This window comes from Micropterus salmoides, unplaced genomic scaffold (genome assembly GCF_014851395.1).
Source record: "Micropterus salmoides isolate LMB-PRFRI ecotype aquatic unplaced genomic scaffold, ASM1485139v1 Ms_hic_scaffold_23, whole genome shotgun sequence".
Lineage (NCBI taxonomy): Eukaryota > Metazoa > Chordata > Actinopteri > Centrarchiformes > Centrarchidae > Micropterus > Micropterus salmoides.
In genome coordinates, this window is record NW_024041484.1 from 1885560 (window position 1) to 1909225 (window position 23666).

At 40.7% G+C, this 23666-nt stretch overlaps 2 protein-coding genes across 2 annotated transcripts in view; both read left to right on the top strand.

The window, feature by feature from the left end:
- Positions 1–3301: 3301 nt before the first annotated feature.
- samm50l (sorting and assembly machinery component 50 homolog, like) lies at positions 3302–16507 on the top strand. The gene is made up of 15 exons (XM_038738928.1): positions 3302–3460; positions 4400–4513; positions 5593–5694; positions 6977–7064; positions 7287–7393; positions 8466–8596; positions 8962–9049; positions 9557–9685; positions 9817–9888; positions 10812–10898; positions 12729–12799; positions 13339–13406; positions 13909–14055; positions 14166–14307; positions 15557–16507. Exons 1-15 carry the CDS (start codon positions 3440–3442, stop codon positions 15600–15602), a joined length of 1413 nt encoding a protein of 470 aa, XP_038594856.1. The 5' UTR covers positions 3302–3439; the 3' UTR covers positions 15603–16507.
- Positions 16508–18132: 1625 nt separating this feature from the next.
- aldh1l2 (aldehyde dehydrogenase 1 family, member L2) overlaps positions 18133–23666 on the top strand; it is a 44453-nt gene continuing 38919 nt past the window's right edge. Inside the window, 2 exon segments of the mRNA XM_038738736.1 lie at positions 18133–18180; positions 19330–19474. Coding sequence (XP_038594664.1) covers positions 18133–18180; positions 19330–19474 — 193 coding nt within the window.

The window sequence follows — 23666 nt, forward strand, 5'->3', positions numbered from 1 at the left end:
AATTGTAGGTGTTTTTACACAGTGATAGAGTTATGGTTGAATATTGGCAAATTTTCCATTTAAAACTTAATAAAACAGTTTACATAGTAGAACTTGTGATCTCAGCTTACAAACTGCAGCTTGATACAATGTCGTCACAGTGTCTTTCAGTGAGTGTTAAAACGGTTTAGCAGAAAAAATATCTGACAGCCAGAGCGACTGTCATGTTTCACTAATGACCATGCATTCGGTGCAAGGCCAACAATCATGTTTGACAAGAAGCTTGTGTTTGAGGTTTATGAACTTAGTAGTTTTGGACGCAGTGCATCGTGTCCCACAAAACATAGTTGAAAGTTTTGCAAAGTTGAGATGGATATTGGAGATTCAAGGCGTACGTCACCTCAAGGAGAAGGCAGCATCGCTTTTTGAAAGTATTTGGTAAAATGGCTCTGATAAATAGCTTGCAACAAGAAATAAATGTTAAATAAGAAATGAGAATGCTCTGAGAAAGGTTTATTTGCACAATAAGAAACATAATGTGCATTGTCCAAGTAACTTAAGCTAAAAAAAAAAACAAGTTGCTGATTACAAAATTACATTATATTATATTTTTATATATTGTATTGTCACCTTACACCTGAATTTTGTGTTTCCCTTACATATATATATATATATATATATATATATATATATATATATATATATACACACACACACACACACATATCAACCATAAATTGGTCTGGAAAATGTCTCCAGAATGCAGGAAATTAAGTGTTTAATGCTCAAAATGTTCTGGGGGAGGACGTCCAAAGCATATATCTTCTTGTTTTGTTCACATTTCTCGAGCAAGTGTATCACTGCAACCCTAATCTGAGTCCTTAAATGTCCCCATCACTTTTCAGCACAAAGTGACACCTTTGGGTTCATGGCAAGCATAGAACCTCATACTGTGCATTTTCAGGTCTTCGTGCACACTGCACTCTGCAGTTGTCTGCGTGACAAACAGAACACCAAAATTAGGAAACCTTTTCATTTATTGATGAAAAATAAAAATAAAAGCTATATGTTTAGATTCAGATCATTACATCTTCTGCGGAGACCACAAAACTAGAAAATTCAAGAACAATCCTTGTTTTAGTAAATTAGACTTGAAGTAAATGTAGTGCAGGACATTATGCTGACAGTGGTCTTGAGAACTATGGCCGATCGGATAGTAATAGAAAATCAAACTCAGCTTAAGGGCCGGAAATAACTGCACTGAATTTGACACATTTGGGCCATGGCATAAAATATCCTATGTTTAAAGGTAGATGTGTAATCACAGCGCCATCAAGGAGAGAAATTACTCCCAAAATGGTCACAAATGTGTTATACAGTGTGATCCACAAATGAAAACAATTACAAATGTGTACAATTATCTGTAATATTGGGTATTTGCAAATGTGTGTTCCAATCCACACACCATACCAAGCAATTTTAATGCGTATATTTATATAATATACAAATTCATATTAAACCATCACAACCTAAATAAATATTAATATTTATGTACAGATTTTTAACTTTAAAAATTCAATAATTTTGCTTTGACATTTTTTTGCATTCATTTACAGATTATTAAATGCAATGGTCACCTGACACATGTATGAGGTTACAGTAGAGTGTGGCTTGTTGAAACCTTTCTCTGATCTGTCTCCAGATCAGCAAATGAATGCTGAATATTAGTGCTGGTGGAAAACTGGGTTATCAGGGTTTTTGGTAAACCCATGTTATTATATTATATGAATGACCAGGAAAGAACATATTTACCAGTTAGCGACAGCTTATTTAAAAAACAAACATTTCTAGGCTACTGAATAAAAAAGCCCAAATGTCCCCTTTTTCCTCCTGGAATTAAATGCACCATGCGTCCATCGATCTGTGTGGAGATGGAGACCATGAAAAGTGTCTTGTAATTCCTCTCACAAATGTGACGCGATACATCTGTGCATACAGATTAAACAATCTGTAAATAAATACTTATACACACATAAATACATATTTGTAAACACAAGCCTTTTGAGTGTGGAATTATCAAATCTATTAAGTAAAAAATCTGCAAATCAAAAAAACGGAGAATACACAAAAATCATTAAGCAGGTGTGAAGGTCAGAATGTTTGCAAGTGCATGGAGGACTGTAACACACATAGCAGGAGCAGGCAGTAATGGGCAGATATCCACCGGGAATGTCATTTTCTGTATAGGGCTCTCCATCATGACACTTCACAATCACCTATCCCAGGCTTTCCTGCTTACTAGCTGCATGCAGCTGGATCTCTCCACCTAGAAATGAGGAATGGTGGTTTACTCAGCCCTCATAAAATCACACCGGTTTAACTGACCAGCAAAACTTACAACAGACCCAACCCTTCTTTTTAACAATACTTACATAGTAGTCAGAGATAAGGTCCTGTCCACTCTGTGAGGCATCTCTCTTCTTCATCACAAAAGCACTTGGGTCCTAGAGTTAATAATAAGTGAATAATGAAAATTTTTTTGCTATATACACCAAGCCTACACCATCATCAACACTATTGGTCTGAATTGTCTTTTTAATACACTAGGCTACTCCTCAAAAGATTTAGGAAACCCCCATAAATAGTAACGAAATAAATAAATGTATGAGGACAAAATAAAATGAGCATCTTAACAGAAAAGTAGACAACAGAGCCATATACTAATTTCTGTAAAATATTTTTGTAGAATACGAATCAAATGGACACATTTTGTTGCTCTTTAGACTGAATAGACTCACTAAAGAGAACTTATGGATTTGGTATTCCCCTGATAAAATGAATAGGTTGACAGTCCTATGAATTTTCTGGTTTTAATTTCACAGTGTAGTTTTGGGCTATATCCCTCGCTTCTACTTTAACAGAATGGTTGATTTGAGCGACTAAATAGTCCTCCATTCTTGTTTTCCAGATTCCTGATGTGAAGGCCTACTGACATTCAAAGAATATCTGTCGACCTGCCTCATCTTCATTTTTTCCAGAAAACAAACAAACAAACACATTTGATAGTTACCTGCCGCCCTGGTAGGCTACCATCTGCATTTTATTTTGTGACATTGGTTCCACTGTGTAGGCTATTACTTAGCCTACTATTGTAGTAGCCCACAATAGAAGGCCTACATTTTTGACAGTTTCTTTTTTTTTACTGAGCTTTTACAATGAAAACATAAAACTGCATACCCATATTATTAACTATGAGATGGAGGGATGAAATACCTTTGCTGAAGTTGACCTACATTACAAGGGGTACATGAACACAGCACGAGACGTCACCAACTGTCATGGCGTCTCCCTTGAAGGGGGCTTGGTACTGGCGAAAGTAACCGCTGTTATTTAACAATTTTGTCTTGTCTACGGAGCCGCTAAACCCGACTGAAGAGGCTTTTAGGAGCGGATTGTGACCATGGGGACTGTCCATGCTAAGGTAAAGTCAGTTTCTTCCCAGCAGCTGGCCTTTCTGTGGCTTTTTGACCATGACCTCCCTGGCCAGGTGCTGATGGCTGCACTCACCAGCATTTGTACTCCATGTACTGTTACACACGGTTAGAACAAGACGAACCGTAAAGAAGACAGACGGGGAACTTGAGTGTGTTCTGGCGACCTGTGGGTGGTAACATGATGTCTCTTTGCCTTCAGCTAGTTTACACGACCCGTAACGCTGCCAACACAGGCTGGGTGGGATTTTCACATTTATATGATCGTATTTGTGAGAAAATACCTCGTCATACTCATTGTGGAGATATTTCTGTGGACCTTTGATGCATTCTGTAGGCTACAGAGAAAACAATTACGAGAATAACGAGAGACATTGTAACGTTATTATGTTATCCAAGTGTAAGAAATTTAAGATTTCCCTTTTGTTGATGTATTTACCTGTATCACCGTCTTACAATAACCAAAGACCCCAGAAGATATTTAGTGTCCTATCCCAATATCAATATTTGTATTCAACACCAACAGCCCTGCTTTCCAGGACTCACCCTGCGCAGACACTTTCACTGGTTGTAAAACATCAGAAACTCCTGAGTCCTCTCTTAAAGCCCTTCCTGTCCTCTCTCCTCTCCTCAATGACAGTTGACCTTTAAAGGTGCCATGCGTGTATTTTTTTTTGTTATGTTTGTTTGTTACTTATCATTAACTATAAAGTGTTGATGTTATTTTCTCACCTCACCATACCTCACTTTATAATTCAAAAAGAGAACAAAAACAAGACAAACTCGGAAAGGAACATAGAGGTTGACTCATCTCCTCTGGGAACACAGTCTCGCCGACAAAGTAGGATTTATTCCAGGGCTGTTATGTTTCTGTGCATTAGATTGTACAGGCAGTGTCATTGAAAGCATTGTTCTTGTCACTGGTGCAGAGTCTGGATCCTCTACCGATGCATGGCCGGGACTTGGGCGTCAACACTGATGACTTGTTGGAGCCTCCGGAAATAGAGCAGGAGGCCAAGCAGGAGATCCTCGAAAACAAAGACGTGAGTAGTAGTAGCAGTTGTACTGGTATCACGGCAGCTCTTGGAAAATATAAAAAAAAGTACTGTAGAAGTTAAAAAAAACAGCATTATTGTTCAGTCATTTGTGGTTTAAGAATACTTTATAGGTTACACATTGCGCGCACTTGGTGGGAATATTCTATACTCTTTCTGGGCAGTCAGACCCCCTATTTACTTACAGCTTTAACTGCATTGCCATTGCATTTATCCTTCATCAGTCTTAAATTAGTGTTTGATGTCTGTTTTAAACTGATGTCTCGATTCTCCAATTCGTTCATTTCAGATGTTGTAGAGTTTGTAACGGTCTTGGTGTATTTGTCCTGCAGATAATCAGCTTCAGTTCTGCTCTAACCTTTTCTCATCATGCAGAAGAACTGAAGAACAACGAATGAGAGCAAACCACCGTATCATTTGATATATAAGTAGACAGACATTATAATTTAAATACATTTAAGGGCAAATGGGACATTTGTATTTGCTATTGTTAGGCCAGAAAATTGTTTTCTTCTTACACTTATCATCTTTTATGCAAGAGTGCTATTTTTCTACTTTTATTATGTCTTATATATTATTTTAAACCTTTAGCTGTTCCATCTTTATTATTGTTCTTGTTATTCCAGTCTGTCCACATGTGTGGGGTTTAGGTCAGGTGGGGTTGTTGATTGTTTTCCTCACAAGCTGTTCTTCTCCTTCCTTGACTGGGACTAGTCAAGGATCTTTTGTTCCCCAAAACATAGATGCTCAGACTGTGTAAATGATCATGCAATTGTTTGCTCAGGGCCAGACGCCCAATGCCGCCCTAGGCTGCAGGTCTCTGGACCAGCTGTATATGTGTTTTAGTACTTCTCTGTTTATTCTCTTTTGTTAAATAAATTCTTCAAAGACAACGGTTAGTTGTTACTCAATTCTTTGCTCAACCCCTCACCAGGAATATCATTTCCACGACAGCTATCACAGGCAAGGAAAATCTTACACCTGAGGAAGTATAAGCTAAATATATTTTAAATGTGTTTTCGTCCATATATGACAGCTAAAGTAATCCAAGATATCTTTGATTGCAGGTCGTCGTCCAACATGTCAACATCCAGGGTCTTGGAAGAACTAAAGAAGATCTGCTTGGCTATGAGATCTCTGATGTTTTCCACGCCAAAAACCTCATTGATGTATGTATTTGACTGTGCTGCATATTAAGGAATCAGAATCAGCTTTATTTACAGCTAAGTTTAAACAATTTTAGCTTTACACATAAATGAAATTTGCTTTGGTGTCTTGGTGTATGATAATACACAATAGAATATGAAATTGACAAGATATACAAAATATAAATGATTAACAAAGACTATGTGCAATATGGCAGTTATTTACACGTGCATCAGATTTGTACGTGTTCTGTAAAAGAGGGGCACTAGAGACAGTGTCGGTGTGGGTCGCAGGCCTTGTTGATGAGGCCAGCTCCAGGACAGGAAGAAGCTGTTCTTGTGGCGAGAGGTTTTGGTCCTGATGGGTCACGGACTCCTGCCAGAGGGGAGAGTCTGAAACAGTTTGAAACAGTCCCTGGCGGTGGCAGCAGCGTACCAGATGGTGATGGAGGAGGTGAGGATGGACTCAATGGTGGCGGTGTAGAAGTGCAGCATCATTGTCTTTGGCAAGCTGAACTTCTTCAGCCGCAAGTAGGAAGTACATCCTCTGCTGGGCCTTCTTGGTGAGGGAGGTGATGTCGACTTTGAAGTCACACAGCGTGATGGAGTGGTGGGGCTGAGATCTTTCTGAACTCCACTACTCTCCACTGTCTTAACAGAGTTGAGATGCAGGTAGTTCTGACTGCACCAGGTCACCAAATGATTAATCTCCCACCTGAAGGTGGACTCATCCCCCACCAGAGATGAGCCCAGTGAGGGTGGTGTCGTCCACTAACCTTTGTTCGTTACAACATGGGGCAGGGTCCTTTCAGAGAGTTAGCTACTTTCAAAGTTTGTTGAACTACAGCGGCTCAGGTTACGCTGGGAGAACGAGCTGTTGTCGTATAAAATATATCTGACTTTACTAACTTCTTCAGCTAGGCTAATCGTTACATTGGTCAGATAAACTAAAACACAAGAAGTAGCATCTTAACTCGTGAGACTTTGGGGTAGAAAAATAATGAAACATCTCTCCAGTTTGATACTGAGGCATTCAAAGGCTCTCTGAGAAAATAGGTCAGTTGTGCGCTGACTTTAGGTGAGGCACAAAAATGAAAGAAAGACGTCTAAAGAAACAAAAGAAATGAGCTCCAGTCCGATAGTAGCTGTCCTGAAGACATACCACTCAGGTGGACCATGATGTGGTCAGAGTATCCCAGTGCATCGCGGTCCTCTGGTCGGACATGAAAGCACTCTCAACTGATCAGCTTCAGGTTCTGAAAAGTTTGGGAATGTGATGAAGAGTTGATGGTTTCTGTGCCTATAGGTGATGAAAAAAGCTCATGTTGCCAGACAGAGGCTGCTCCGCCTGGGGATCTTCAAAGAGGTGGAGGTTCTTATCGATACGTCTGAAGGTAACTCATTCAGAGCTTCTTTTCAAAAGAGTTGCAACAAAATGGATTCACTCTGTATTCTCCTAAAACCCAAATATCAAAGAACGAACATCTCAGACAGTTTTGTGGATTACCTTCCAAGCCCAAAGGTTTCAAATAGAAATAGTGAGATGTGTAAAATTCTGTCAGTGTCCACTGCCTCTGATCACTGTTTGCATTTTTGTTTTGGCTCTCCCTCTTTAGGCAAAGACGCTTTGCCCAACGGTCTGGATGTAACCTTTGAGGTGACAGAGATAAAGAGGCTGACAGGAAGCTACAACACCATGGTTGGCAACAATGAAGGAAGCATGGTGAGAGAAACGACACTCATGTCTGTCATATTTTCCTCTTTATGATGGAGTGCACAAGGTAGTTGTGTTTCACTGATTAAAGTCCCAACTAGTATCTGTTTTGATCTCACACAACCTAGACACATACTTGAGTTTCTGAAACTTTTTTTCCCCCATGAAAAATACTTCCTGATTGGCTGCCTGGTGTCTACTATAGCAACAATACATGTGCTTTCCATTGCTTCCACAACTCAAACTTTCTTCACCTGACAGTCCATCATCATCGCAGTGTGTTGCTGTGAAATTTGGGATTCAGTATCATTTTTATGCGGATGATTCTCAAATTTACTTACCATTGAAACATGGGCATAAATGTGCCATTCAGTCTCTTCCTGCATGTTTGGCTGAAGTTAAGTGTTGGCTTGCGAATAACTTTATCCAATTAAATGAAGATAAAACCGAGATGATTTAATTGGAAATAACGGGCGTGTGGATGATGACTGCCTGGGGTTGTTTTGTCTAGCGTGAGGAACCTTGGTGTCATTTTTGACTCTGAGCTTAAATTTGACCGGCAAATCAATGCTGTCCTTAAGAATAGTTTCTTCCATCTTAGATCAATATCTAAATTGAAATCTATCCTCTCTTTTGAGGATATGGAGAAGGTTGTTCATGCCTTTGTGTCATCCCGTTTGGATTATTGTAATGTGCTGTGTCTGGGTGTGAAAGGTGATCGGGCTTTCTCTGTTGCTGCTCCTAGGCTCTGGACTGACCTTCCTCTGTCTGTAAAAACTTGTGCACTTAAAACTTATTTGTTTTCTTTAGCATTTGATAATGCTCTGTAACTTGTGTATGTTATATGTTTGCTGTGTTTTTTGTCTCTGTTTTTATTTTCTTTTTTATACCTTCTGTACAGCACTCTGGTTCCACTTGTGGTGTTGAAAGTGCTCTATAAATAAAGTTGAGTTGAGTTGCTGATAACAAGTTAATTAAATGGAAGGAATCTGGATGCATCAAAAAGTCAAAAATCTATTTGAGCCTAAATGATCACAGAACTAATTGGTTATTAGCTACCAGTATGTGTCCTCTCTTTCAGGTGCTGGGGCTGAAGTTGCCCAACATGTTGGGCCGAGCTGAGAAACTCACCTTCCAGTTCTCCTATGGGACCAAGGAGACGTCATATGGCCTGTCCTTCTTCAAGCCCCAGCCTGGACACTTTGAACGCAAGTATGTCAGTGACATCCAAACAGTTCCTGTCAGAGGTACTTACTGAGGTGTAGTGAAACACAGTTTCTTTGGAATGCCACCTGTCTAACTTTTTTTCTGTTCTATCTATATACCCCCCACCCCAAATTATTTTATGTCCAATAAGTACACATCAGTGACATTACTAATGAGTACTGATTTTTCAAAGCAGGGAATGTTCTGAATAGCCTGTCGATGGTGCGTTCAAGAAAGCACAGACATCCTGACTACATTTAGTGAATGCAATGCATTTAAGACAGATCAAATCTTGGATGCCAGCACCAGCATCCAAGACACACATTCAGTTTTGAGTTCTGTTTTTTCATACTTGGTGTCCTCTCTTTCAGCCTCACCCTAAACATGTACAAAGTCACCGGCCAGTTCCCATGGAGCTCCTTAAAAGAGACCGACAGAGGCCTGTCTGCTGAACTTAATGTAAGTGTGTGTGTGATGAATCGGACGAAAGAGCTCTCAGAAGACCTAATATTAATAATTGTTGACTTGCATGAAGCTGGAAAAGGTTACAAAAGTATCTCTCAAAACCTTGATGTTCATCAGTCCACGGTAAGACAAATGGTCTATAAATGGAGGGGAGGGGTCGTGTTACTCTATGCTGCAATCCACCTGCAGGATTCCTGCACTTTCCATCTTTGACGAGACATTATAAAACTGCTGATACCGCAGCAACGGTATACTGGAACATTTTAGTGGTTTTGAAACCTTGACTTTTTCATGCAAATAAAGCAAATTTGAAAAAATTAGGACCTAGGGAAAGAAGGAGTTGGTGAGACTGTGTTCTAACTCCAACCTCCTTTAGACAGCACTTTGGCCCAATTAATCGCTGTTGACACACAAACTGTCGCACTGTCTGTATTAAGTGTATATGGTGGGTTTCCTTAAACCACTTCAACTTAAGTTCTGCATCTTTCTATGGTCCTGCAGTTTCCTCTCGGGGTGACCAACCACACGTTGAAGTGGGAGGGTGTATGGAGGGAGCTGGGCTGCCTGGCACGCAGCGCTTCCTTCGCCGTGCGAGAGGAGAGTGGACACTCGCTGAAATCAGCCCTCTCGGTACAGCCTGGATGCCTTTTTCTTACTCATGCCTTTGATGTATATCATTCTCATGAAATGTTTATGAGGGTTATAAAACAATTTTGTCCACTACACCCATTTAGTAGAACCCCTGTTTTGTTTGTGTGCAGCACACTGTGTCAGTCGATTCAAGGAATTCTGCCATTTTCCCCAGCAGAGGTGCCTTACTCCGGATCAACCAGGTAAGTGTGCGTATACAGAGCTGAACAGAAAATAAATCGCCTGCCTACAGGAAAACAGGCAAGGTAGCAAAAGCCACAAAGGATGAACAAGTTCAGCTAGCTTTGAAGGCTGAAAAGGGTCTGAGTTGGTATATCAACAATTAACTCCAGCTCACTGTTGACATTTTGAAACCCAGCTCTGTTACGCCTGGCCTAGGGGAATCCTGAGCGGGGCATAAAAAATGACTCCCCTCCTTCCCCACTCCCAGAGGTGACCATTGCTACAGCCGATGCAGGGTTGATTTATTCATCAGTTAGGGTAAAACATAGACGTCAGGGAGAGCATGGCCAAGACAACAAACAAAACATCAACACAGTACAGGCAGCTTATCTATCTCCCTAAACATAAACAGGAGAAAAAATGTTAGAAGGGAACAGAGAAGGCTTCTCCCCCATACGGGTTACCAGGACTGCTCTTTTAGAGATGATTTTACATTCTGTACAGTTCAGGGTTTAACACTAGCAGAAACGGCACAGCACGGTCTGGTTGGGGACCAGGAAAAAGGAGGAGTCCCAATGGCAACGGTTGGTGCCATTTGAAAGCAGGCGCCACTAGTCTCCAGTCACCACCTAGAACTCAACGTACTGAGATAACACAGAACAGCAACACCCTCTGGCAGGGAGGAAGACCAGCACAACGATACTCACAGTCACTCAAACACAAACATAACGGCTCACAGTTAAGTTTTGAAACTGTAATGATGAGCTGGAAGGACTTTTTGGGATTTGTGGGCAATAGCACAAGTTAACAAAATCAAGCGTTGAATTTCTGTGTTGTGTTATCCATCTGTCTCCTGAAATAATTGGATGCATTCTTCCTGTTTTGTCCAGTTTTTCAAAGATGTTACTGAGGTGTGTGTTTGTCCGTGTGGTTTGTCCTGTAGGAACTGTCGGGGTACACAGGAGGAGATGCCAGCTTCTTGAAAGAGGATTTTGAGCTGCAGCTCAACAGACGGCTCTTCTGGGACTCAGTAAGACAGAAATAACTCCAAAACAGGATTCGCTTCTAAAAGCTGCAGCCGAGATTTCAGTTAGTTGTGTTGGTGAATTACCCTATTGGTCCGTCCCGTCCCTCCCCCCTAGAAATTCGTCTTAAAAACTCATCTTATTTTCGGGGTCCAGCACTTTAAATGTTAAGATACATTCCCAACAACAGATGGCGCCAAATACTGGCTAAACGCATGTTGCCCTCCTGACTGAAACGTGGCGAGACTAACGAAGTGGCTCAGCAGTAGGTCAAGTTAACCAACAGCTGAGAAGGAGTTATGATGCCAAGGAAGGTTATTGTTTTTAACACCTTTTTAAATAAAATAACTTTTTAAATATACTTTAAATATAAATGAAATGGCCACATTTAAATTACACTGTACATTTTATTTAGCAGTAATTTAAATGTGATTATTTAATTTAAAGATATTGAAAATGTTGAAAATTGTATTCAATGTGTTTTCATTAGAATTATTTCTTATTATTTTATAAAAACAAGATTTATTCACAAATGTGTCTTGTAAAGGGGGGTCTTATAATCAGGGTCGTCTTATATTTGGACCAATACGTTATTTATTCTTAGACAACAGACCCTATAAACATTTATATGCTATCAAAACCAGTTAGTGTAAAATTATCTGTAGTTCCTCTGCTAGCTCTGCTTTTTTTTTCTCCTGCCACCACTTGAACTTTCCTGTCTCTTCCCTGTAACGCCGCCTGCTTCCTTTCGATGCTCATGTTAACCAACTGGGCTGTTCAGACTCAGCGAGCCGGTGTAGGCTGCATGGCTAATGGAGCTAACTAGCTAATTACCGTAAGCAGTAGATATGATCCAATGTGCTATGCTGCCCCCAATGTTTGGAGTTTAGATTTGACCGGTGGAGAGGAGTCTCAATTCTTACACATTGTACCTTTTTAAAGGGATAGTTTGGGGTTTTTCAAATGGGGCTGTGTCAGGTATTGTAGTCCAGAGTCAGTGTAGTACCTGTAGGAGACAGCGGTCAGCTTGCAAACTCTCCAGTTTGGAGAAGCAGACAGGAGTATTAGCAAAGAAGCAAAACATATTTCAGTCTCCTAAAAGTAAGCCCACCTAAAAAAAACCCCAAACAAATCAATATCATTTTAATATCAACAATATATATCGTACAATATCTTTGTACGCTATATTTAAAACTTTGAAGCGCTATATGTTGCTGTCGGACAGACATTTCTGTTGGCACTACCTTTTTTTTCAACATAAAACTTCTGTATTCCTACACATTACAGACACTGTGACGTGGATTAGCTGTTTGGAAGAGAAGCAAATACAAGACAATGAATCATTATGACAGCAATGACGAAATGCCATTCACTGAAACGAGGATACCTTTATCTTACCTAACCTGATAGTTGGATACAGCAACATTCTTCAGCTAGTGTCAAAAATGATATCTGCAAACTTTCAGTCTATCACAGTGTTCCACATGGAGTGTTGTTTACAGTTGAGAAAATGTAGTTCCAAAGGAGACGGCGGTCTGACGGCAAGGGAAAGCCGTGAAAAAAAATTCCAGATATAGTGTACACTTAAACTGATACAGGTTTTGTTTTTGGTGGTTAAATTGCATTTTACTGCGGACCCTGTCCACAGCAGCAGGTTGCTTTACGTCTTTGCTGGGGGCGAGCTGACCGCTGTCTCCTACAGGTACTACACTGACTCTGGACTACGGTACCTGACACAGCCCCACTTCATAAATCCCATTAACATCTTTTGCCTTGTCCTTTTTCCTGTTTCCTGTGTATTTTCAAAATATAAAGGAAACATTTTGTGTCCCCAGGTCTTGTCTGCTTCTTTGTGGGGTGGGATGCTTTACCCCATTGGTGGGCAGCCGTCCTGCATCGCTGACAGGTACATCTGATTCATGCAAGAGCTGACACTGGCTGCTGTAGGAGACCTCAATATACCTCTGCTCTCAAAATGTTAAACATCCAAACGTACTTATTAAATGCTCTGTACTTGTATAGCGCCTTTCTAGTCTTTTCGACCACTCAAAGTGCTTTTACACTACATCTGCATTTATCATTCACACACTGAGCCTAAGTGCTCAGACAGAAACTAACATTTACACACTGGTGGAACAGCCACCAGGGGCATTTCGACACGCAGCCTGGAGAAGCCAGGTATTCAACTGCTGACCTTCCGATTAACAGGAAACCCGCTCTACCTCCTGAGCAACAGCTTCTTAGTGCTGACCAAGGCTGTCATTAAGAAGTTCTACGTGTACTGACCAATTTCATTAGTTATGATTGGTCACCCAAATATTTCCATTTTCTTGTTTGAGTAGTGTTTTTGCTTTAACTTTGTGTTATTAATGACCTCACTGTTTCCAAATTGTAGATTTGGGATTTTGAGTGGATGGTTCGATGATGGTTATGTCTTCTGTCCAGGTTCTACCTTGGGGGTCCCACCAGTGTACGAGGATTTGGGATGTACAGCATTGGGCCACAGAGTGAAGGTAGAAAAACCCCAACATATTCAAATCATTGAATCAATCATAGAAAACTTGAACTAAAGAATATATAATGTTATTAATATTTCTAGAATATCTTTGGTATTCAGCTAATAACCCAACCTACCCCCAACACCCCTCTGTTTCCTGTCTGCATCCCCACTATCACCATCTAATTAGAAAACATACCAAAAAAAGCTTAGAGGAAAAAAAAAAAGGTACATAAATGAGCAGGGAGCTAAAGCTAACATGGATATGGGGTGGCGATGGGACAGTGGATAAGACACTGTGACACATCCACCACTGTGTCCCTGAGCAAGACACTAAACCCCTAGTGTGTGTGTGTGTGTATATATATATATATATATATATATATATATATATATAATCGCTTTGAATAAAAGTGTCAGCTAAATGTAGATCTACACAGTAGAGAAGTGTGTATGTACCATCAAGTGGAGTAGAACATCAGCTTATCTTGGTTTAATACTCTTTCTGTGTGTTCCAGGTGACTATCTGGGTGGAGAGGCATACTGGGCAGGTGGTCTGCACCTCTACACTCCGCTGCCCTTCAGACCAGGCAAGGGCGGCTTTGGAGACCTTTTCAGAACGCACTTCTTCCTCAACGCAGGCAACCTCTGCAACCTCAACTATGGTGGGTGGAATAGTACTAGATGCATTACATACCTGCTTGGTTTAAAAAAAAGTCAGCAAAAATCTCATATAAATAAAATATACAACATGTTGAGATTGTTGTGTGTGCAGGTGATGGTCCCCGGGCGCACCTTCAGAAGCTAGCTGAGTGTATTCGCTGGTCGTACGGAGCGGGAATTGTGCTACGGCTTGGGAATATTGCCAGACTGGAGCTCAACTACTGTGTGCCCATGGGGGTTCAGAGCGGAGACAGGTAGACCGCTATTCATTTACACTTCTACATGTTACAGGACTAAGGTTCACTGATCAAATTTTTTTACTCACTGTCACAAAAAAACATTATAATAGTAGTGCCCATGTTGTCTGCTCACATCATTCCAACAGTAGAGTCCTGCGATGACCGTTATAATGTTGACAGACATGTTTCTGGATAGTGAAGATGGCCTATAATCTGTAGCCTTTAGTGCCAAAAGCTGGTCTGCTCATCTGAGATCACAGCTGAAACCGCGGACAGACGATACAGCGGTGCAACATGTCATATTTAATTGACGCCGCTTTAAAATGACTGCTGCGAGGAAGTGACATCTCTTTCGTTAAATGCCTGTTTCCTCGACTCCTCTCTCCTCGCGTCTCCTCCTCGAGCTCGTATCTCGGGTGGGAGGAACTAAGACTCACCGGGAGGAGTCAAGGGCTGCGTCCCAAAAGTAAAAAAAAAAATCTCCTTTCCTACCCAAACATGTGAAGGAGAATCCGTAAGGACTTAGGAAAAGGAAATCTGACTGCTCTTTTCTAGGCGACGTAATTATGCGACGGCGGATGTTACTGACGTGGCCTGCCGTGATGAAACTACAGTACAATGTTCTGAAGATTGACTACAAAAAGCGCATCTTTGACACTGCGCCCCATGTTGTTGTAATGCAGACCATCTAAAGGTGGACAACACGGTGGAATATATTATACAACATCCACCAGGTTAGAGGTTATCCAGCTGGATCTTTGCCTTTATTAAGGCGAGGGTGTCAGCATCTGTGACTGAAGTAAAATTAATTAATGATATTGCTGAAGGCGGCAGTACATAACGAGAGGCTACACGCTGCAACATTATCCTCACTTTGATCACGGTACAAGACCAGTAGCCTGACATAGCTCCTAGGTGATATTGTTGACAGTTTTAAGACATAGCCTATGCATATTAGCAAGTTATGGCATAAGAGAGAAAGTGCTTAATAGCAAATGGTAACTTGGGGTAACTTGTGGGAATCGGAAGGTCGGCGGTTCAATCCCTGGCTCCCCCTGGTTGCGTGTCGAAGTGTCCTTGGGCAAGATACTGAACCCCGAATTTTAAATCATTGAAGTCAGACACCATTGTGAGTGCAATACTAAATCGGTGGAGTACTCATTTCATTTTCAAAACCTCAATGTTACATATAGCACTATGTAATATAAGGATTTTTCTGACAGCATAGTTCCTAACTTGTCTTCTGTCTTCTCCCATCTCATAGGATATGTGACGGTGTCCAGTTTGGAGCAGGAATTCGCTTCCTGTGACCTCATCACTCCGCTGCCCTCAGTACTCCAGCAGAGGCTGTGATGTGAAAAGGGAGACCGTCTTGTTGTTTGTCACCTGTAACTTGTTCTAGCATGAGTCCTGTGTCCTGACCCCCCAACCCTCCTTTGATATGCACCATTTTAGGCTTTTGAAAAGTGCAGGGACATAAAACTAGTGAAACTTTTTACAGTAAAAACTGAACGGGCTTTCACCCATTTGAGAGACAAAAGTAACCAGATATAAGATTTCTTTAGCAGCAGCCCCAAGACATAATGATACCTATGGCAGCAATACAGTCATAGAGAAGCATTTACAAATTCCAACATGTCAGCAGGTTTTCTCTAGTGAATCTTGATTTTGTTTCGATTGAAACCACTGTTTTCTCTTTCCTTGGTTTGTCTCCAGCACTGGCACCTTGTCTGTGGAAAAGTCATCTACTAGTGATTTCACCCAGTGTGTTGCTGTGGTGATATAAAGTAACTTATTTTCCAGAATGTTAAAGAGATTTTTGGCACGTTCCATGTTTGCCTTCCATGCTTCTTGTCCAGGAGCACGGCTTGTTAATAATTGTTTGCCAGTTTTAACAGCCTATTGACCTGATGACTTTTGTTAAGTCACACTGAGTGATTGAGAGAGTGCAGCAGCAGCAGCCGGGGAGTGACCCCAGAGAAACCAGTGCTTTAATCAAAGCAGCGGTGTTCGAAGGGAATCAACCCCCCATGCCAAAGCAGCTCAAACATTGTTGTCTGATGTGAAGTACAGCGGGTTGATCTCTCGGGATGGCAGCAGAGGTGGACCCCCCCCACTCCCACCCGAGCAACATCCACCACCAGTGCTCTTACCTTTAGTCCTCTTTTTGATGTTGTTGAATATATTCACAAATAAATCACAGCTGCTCCCTTGGTTTTTTTTTTGGATCCTTTGTGTTTTCTCAAATACACATTAAAGAGGCAAGTGAGAAAATGAGCAGGTATAATGAGCAGGTGCAGGTATCAGTATTAGATCTCGTCAGTGTGATTCATTTGTTAGTGGTGCTTGGTGTTTCTTGCCTTTTAGGTAAATTTGGTATTCTTCTAATAGGATTGATTCTATAACATTTTGGACCACACCTGTTATAAAAGTTCTGTAAACCTTAATTTGTAGTTAATAATTTAATTTATGAGTAGTTGTATTACCTCATGGGATAAAGGGACATCCAAAGGGTGGAATAAATGCAACAGTAATTGCCAGGAAGTTATTCAGTCTACTGGGAACAGTGGACGTTGAACGAGACCCAGAAGGTGCTTCCTACTACTTTTTCTGGATGACATGAACAAGTGTGTGTCTATGTCACAGCCCTGCCTCCCTGCAGCTTGTGAACCAATAGTTTAAGCCTTTGCTCCACAGAAACCTGTGATCAGCGCTTCTGTGTGGGAGCGTGGGCAGGTGTGCAGCAGGTGAATGCTGCGAAGAGCTATGCAAGTGGTGCAGACGTACACTGCATTCTTTTTTTGTCAGCAGGATATCTGAGCCTAAGTCAACCTTAGATCTTTAGAATTTCAATATAAAGACAGATAAAATACAGCGCCAGCTTACTTAAAAGTATATATATATATATATGTATGTATGTTGCAGAGTGAAAATTATGGTATTACTTTAACAAACACTTGGTGGTGCAGAAGGGGACTGTACGTTTGCAGAATGACATCTGAGCTCAAGTCAACCTTTAATCTTAACAGTTACAAAACAATACATTCTTTACTTTATGAAGCAATTAAAAAATGACAAAAATGTCCAATGGTAGGCCCCTGCATCACCAAAATACATTAATCCACAATCACTAGGTCGACTTCTGCTCTTCCTAGGCTACAGTCATTTGTTAGCATGTTAGCAAACAATGGCTAGTGGCTACCAATTCATAATGCTTGCATTATCAGTATAAGATAAGACATTACTTTATTAATGCCTCATTAGGGAAATTCGTGTTGGCACAGCAGCACATGTAAAGAACAAAAATTCAACAAAAGTAGAATCAGTCACTTTCTTACATAGACGTAATAATATACACACACTGCATACACACTTTATACAATCCAAAATATATTGTATATAAAAGTGATCTTGCCGAATAAGTTATTGAACAAATTACATATGAATATTTTAGGCTAAATCCAATTTAAATATCTATTAACATTTTGAATTAAGCGCGCGTCTAAAAGTTACACATAATATAACACAACGTAACACATAATATAAAAGCAATAAAACAAAAAAGCTGCTAGCTACAATCAGTACGGCCTCACAATTATATGAAGTCTATGCGCGTTACCGCGCGGTTGAGCAGGTAGTAAGCCCCGCGTGGCCGCGCACGTACAATGCCAGGCAGCACGTAGTCGGACTGCTGCTGTCGAGTATAAGCTGGCTGTGGCGAGCACCGAGCACACACACTGTCAGGTGTGTGTGGCACATACCTCGGATACAGCAGGTCGGATCCGTTCTGCACTGTTAGGATTCATTTTTTTTATTTTGTAACGTAGTAACACCGCCATCATGCTGTGGACGGCGAGCCAAGTCTTAAGGAAATTCTCCACCTCGTCCGTGAGTAACGTATTTTTTTGTTGCACCGCAGAATGAATAGTGCTTATATTACTCATGTGCATTGATAAAAAAAACATAGTGGTGAATAGTGAGCGCGTGGTGGTGACATGAGGAAGACTGAGCCAGACTCGGCTCTGACTGCGGATCAATGAGTCATAGGCACAGTTCATGTGCAGGTCTCTCTGCTACTGTATTTACTGCGTTTTGAATAAACAGAGCCTATGATGGTGCATCAGTGTCAGCCTGCCACGTTACTGTCCACCCCCCCACTCCCCGTACTGGCCTTCACTGTACAAGATCTGGAGGAGTTGCATCAGCCTCTGAGCTCCACACTGTAGACGGTCAGCGACTGTACTGTAGGCAGCTGATGGAATGAAGGGCTTTGAATGCATCATGAAGCACGTTGCAAAATGAGAGGGCGCCTCATGCATGGACAGGACAGGACCATTCTATTGAGCACGGGAAACCTGAACCCTTCCTCCTCACATGTGCTGCTCCTGTCACACTCTTCTCATGCTGTCAGACAGCAGGTTTCCTCAGAGCTGCCTTTAAACTTTTAAATGTCCACTGACCTGGGGCAAACCTACTGATTTGGAGGCCCTGGGAAAGGCGAAAATGGCCCCCCTGAATCCCAGCCCTAGCGCTTTGGTTCATGCTTTGTAATTCACTTTATAGTAAATAATAATGTTCTATCAATTAGTTAATTCGTTGATAATTTAATGAGAAAATGAATGACCAACCATTTTGATAATTGTCTAGTTGTTTATATATCAAGCAGTTTCTCAAATGTGAGAATTTGACTGCTGGTCTTTATAAATTAGAATACATAGAAATGTAATAACTTTTTTAGAGAGTTGGTTAGATAAAATAAGACATCTGATAACATATTTTCTGACATTTTGTGGACCAAAGATCAAGCAATTATAAAAATGAAGACGTGACTATTTAATCAATAATGAATAATCAATTAATCTGTAAATAAATGATGTAGCCTCAGTGTCACTTAAAGTTTTGAATAAATACATGTCCAACAAAACTGCCAATTCAAAAACTCTAGGTACACATGAAGATGTGTGAATGAGACATCAGAGACAGCAGATTTACACTGGGTAAAGCTGAAACAAATGTTTGTGTTTGCTCTTGTTGCAGCGTTATTACCAGAATAAGCTTAAACTAGCTATTATTGGCCAGAGTGTGTTCGGCCAGGAGGTGTACAGCAACCTGAGGAAGCAGGGGCACAAGGTGGTGGGTGTGTTCACGGTCCCCGACAAGGATGGCAAGGCCGACCCCCTGGGTAAGTTCATTCTAAATTTCTCTCTGATTTGTGCACCACCAGGCTGTGTGCAGATTAGTGTGTGTGCACTGTGCATATTGTTCTCGGGTTTGCTGATGGTGTTACGATGTACCTGGACTCACAGTTATCATTAAGTGGTGCTAGTGCGGTGCTTGTGCGCACTGAGTGGCCGTGTTTTGCTGGAGCTCCGTGTTGTTTCCATCACTTTATGATTTAAATATTGCACTTGACCATTATTTTTCACTTACCTGAATTGCATTGCAACCTGTCGGACCTGACTGCACACCATTATGCCCAAGAAAGACGACAGCCAAAGCCGGAAAGCAGTATCCCAGGTGGGATCGTTTGCAACTAGCAACAAGGCTATATTAGCTGCTATTACTAAGCAAGGAGTTGAGCTATCAAACGTTTCTAAACTTGCGGATGATTGGAAGAAGTCAGTGGAGGGACTCCTCAATTCAATTGAAATATGTCTGTCTTCCCTTCAAAAAAAACCACCACAAAACCGAACCACATGGGTGGGCTGGACATGGCCCTTTCGACTGCTGACCACTGCATCACAACACTGGTCACATGCAATGAGCAGGTGGCTGACTTCTCAGACCTAAATGGTTTGGAGGGACGCTCTTGCAGACTTAGCATCAGGATTGTGGGCATCAAAGAGGGGGAAGAGAACGGTCGTCCTACGGAATTTGTTGCTTGGCCAAGACAACTTCAGCAGACTTGTCAAAAAGACAGAGCCCACCGCCAGCTTAAGACCCAAATCATCACCAAACCAGCGACCACGAGTCATCATTGCCAAAGTCCAAAATGACCGCAACTTGAGTAACATTCTTCGGGTCAGCCGTCAGCGTGCACCACTGTCCTTCCATGATACAAAAGTGCTCATGTTCCCTGACTACTACAGCCAAACTCCACATTGCTTACAACAACACAGTTAACGTCATCAGCTGGTGCTGAACGGTTTGCCAACTCCCTGTCAGTCAAAACGTAATGGTTGAAATATGCCACTTGTTGCTCATGCCAACATCTTATGTGGCGCTAAGTTTCATGCTGAAATGTAGTGCTTTGAAGTTTAGGTTGTATTTATGTTGTGTTCTAAGCATGAAAATACTTATGGGCTGGAAGTGCGGCATGCAATTTACTGCATCTATCTTGTACAGTTATTATCCAACAGGATATAACTCTATTTTAACTCAACGTTATTCTACCCACACCAACAACAGCTTAAACTTTTGAGCTCTGTGTCCTTTTTTGCTTTCTGTTTATCTCTAGTTGCTTGAACGGTATGCCACCTCACCATATCTTCAGTGCATGACCCAGCTACTACTTATCATTGTTCAGTCCTTGTAGATGCAGTTAACTGTTTGTTGTCCTGTACGTTGGAGGAACATACAGAGCCGACACTGGCTGGTTTTTAGTGGACAGGCTCTGGGATGCACCACCATTTTTTGCTTTTCCATGCTAGATTTTTGTTTGCTACATTACATGTCACCCCTTACTCCCTACTCTTCTTTTCTCTAAATGCAGGATAATCATTCATTCAGGTTGGGATTGAACCCCATCACCTTTACTTCTTGAAACTGTAGAGGTCTTGCTGAAACCCTTAAGAGTGGGAAAGTACTCTGACACTGAATGTCCCTGTCATCAGACATTGTTTTGCTGCAGGAAACCCATATCCAGCCAACAGTACAGAGGTGCTTGAGGTCTCTGTGGGTGTCAGGAGTTTACCAATCTCTTCCAAGACGAGAGGGGTTGCCATCCTAATTCACAAAACTATTCTGTTTATTTTCCGATCCATGGTTCGATCAATGCCGACTTAGATGGGAGAAATGTTCTTGTCATTAGTACATTCTCTATAGCTCTTTTAAACATTTACGCCCCTGACTTTGACAACCCTAACTTTTTCTGTATGCTTTTTAACCTTGTTGCTGTTTACAATAACCATAAGATAATCATGGGCGGAGATTAACTGCTATTTGACAGTCACATGATCTGCACCTAAATTAGCCCCAACAATAAGATCTGTCTCAGTTCTCAATAACCTTGTGAAATTATTGTTCTTAGTGGACGTTTGGAGACTTTACCCTTTAGAAAGACAATGTTCTTTTTTTCCCCCTTTACATGGTAGCTTTTCTAAAACTGAATATTTTCCAGCTGACTCTAAATTGATGTTAAACATACTTAGTTCAACATATTATATTATTATTAATATTATTATTATTGTTTCCGACCAAGCTCCTCTTTCACTGAAAATCTTCATGTACCAATTAGAAATTGAACCCTTCTCTACAGTCAGATTAATGTTTTTGTGATCATATATCTACCAAGATTTCAGATTTCTTGGTTATTAATGACAATGGCACGGTCTCAGACTCAGCCCTTTGGGAGTCTTTCAAAGCTGTAAAGAGGGGTCACAACCCCAATCATTCAGTGAAAGAGCCAGTCTGAGGGGTCTATCGGAAATTGAGACTGAGCTATGAACATTGGAGGATACCAGAGCTCAAATTCTGAAGATACCCCTGACGCCATCTTGAAAATAAAATTAGAGTATAGCCAAAATATTGGACAGCAGGTTGGAAATTATATTGGCAAGCTCAAACAAACGCATTTTGAGTTAGGGGGCAAGGCTGATTAATTGCTTGCCAGGCAGTTAAAAGGTGAGAAGCTGAGACAGGCGATACATAAAATTTGTTTTATACTGGAAATGATCAGAATTGTAATTTTATAATTGTAGATAGTAGAATGATTTTAATAGCCAATATAGAATTCATAATTTTTAATAGTTAACTTTTGTACATAACAGTCTATTCTGTGTTTATTGTGAGTCTGTTAACTTATTAATTTTAAATAAAAATATTTAGGGAATGTAAGGTTATTACTGTATTGAGATATATTGAGATTTTAATATCAAACTGTGATTTTTGTATTATATTGTTGTTATTATTGTAATTTGCATTGTTCAATTGGCAGTTAACACAAGAAAAAAGTAAAACAACTGAGGACTGAGTAAATCTTTTCTAAAATATGTCAACCTTTGAGCCAACTTACACTCTATGGGTGTAAGTTGGCTCAGTCTTTTTTGTTTCTGTATTTTTGTGCATGTACTAGGTTTGCAAAGTGAATAAGTCCACCCCAAAGGGAGTTCCCATCTTCCACAAAAAACACTGCTCCTGACCTACCTGAAAACAGCTGGATTGTAGTCCAGCCTGTAACACGTGTCATAACGCTCACTTAGCGGCTAGTCAGGCTCACCCTCAAAAACACACACTCCCAACAACGATCTAGTAGAAGTGAGATGCATCAGTCAACACACAGGATGGAAGAGGTGCTGCAGCAGTGTGAAGTACGTTTTTGGAAAATGAAACCATGTAAACCTGTTCTGGTACAGCCCCTAAATAAAAGAATGAACATAAGAATGAGTTGAGTGCAAGGTGAGTGAAGGGACTCTTGGACATCTTTTCTGGGCCTGTCCCAAGCTCTAGAACTTTTTGGATGACATTTTCAATCTGTACAGTACCATATGCAATAGACAGCTAATCCTTGACAGTCTCTCTGTGGTATTAGGTTGTTCCAGCCACATGTTGACCCTCCCTCCAGCATTACAACAAGCTGTCGTGTTTGGTATGGTTATTACAAAAAGGGTTATCCTGAGGGAGTGGAAATCAGCCTCCTCTTCTTGTTTTAGAAAATGGTTAAATTACATGGTTTCTTGTCTATACCTTGTAGAACTTTGGGACACCAGGGGAAAGCTAGGACAATTGAAACACTTTTCAGATAAACATAATTTTAAAAGATAACTTTCCAAACAGAAACATCTTTTGGTTTGTGTGTTCTGTCAGTACCAGGTGCTATTTTGTACAAATGTGGAAAGATATCATTTGATTTGAAATGAAAGTTGCTCATTGTCTCTCCTATCTGGCTGCTATACATTTTGACACTATAAATGTATATGTATAAATATCTGACATCATCCTTTTTGTTTTGTTTTTAAATAAAAATATATAAAATTTCCTTTTTAGAACATATGGCACTACAGTCAATGTGCATTTGGATTTTCTTTTTCAGATCTTTATAAATCAGCCTTAAATGTAGATTATCCTTAAATTCCTGCTTCGAATTGAGTGATTTACAGTTAAATATAAATTATTATAAAAGACCAGGCCCCGTATTTATCAAGCTTCCCAGAATT

Excerpts from the sequence above, each read along its gene's own strand:
- samm50l (XM_038738928.1), top strand. The coding sequence starts at position 3,440 with ATGGGGACTGTCCATGCTAAG. Across the intron at positions 9,889-10,811 it reads CCTTACTCCGGATCAACCAG|GAACTGTCGGGGTACACAGG; the intron begins GTAAGTGTGCGT and ends TTTGTCCTGTAG. Across the intron at positions 14,308-15,556 it reads GGGGTTCAGAGCGGAGACAG|GATATGTGACGGTGTCCAGT; the intron begins GTAGACCGCTAT and ends CCCATCTCATAG.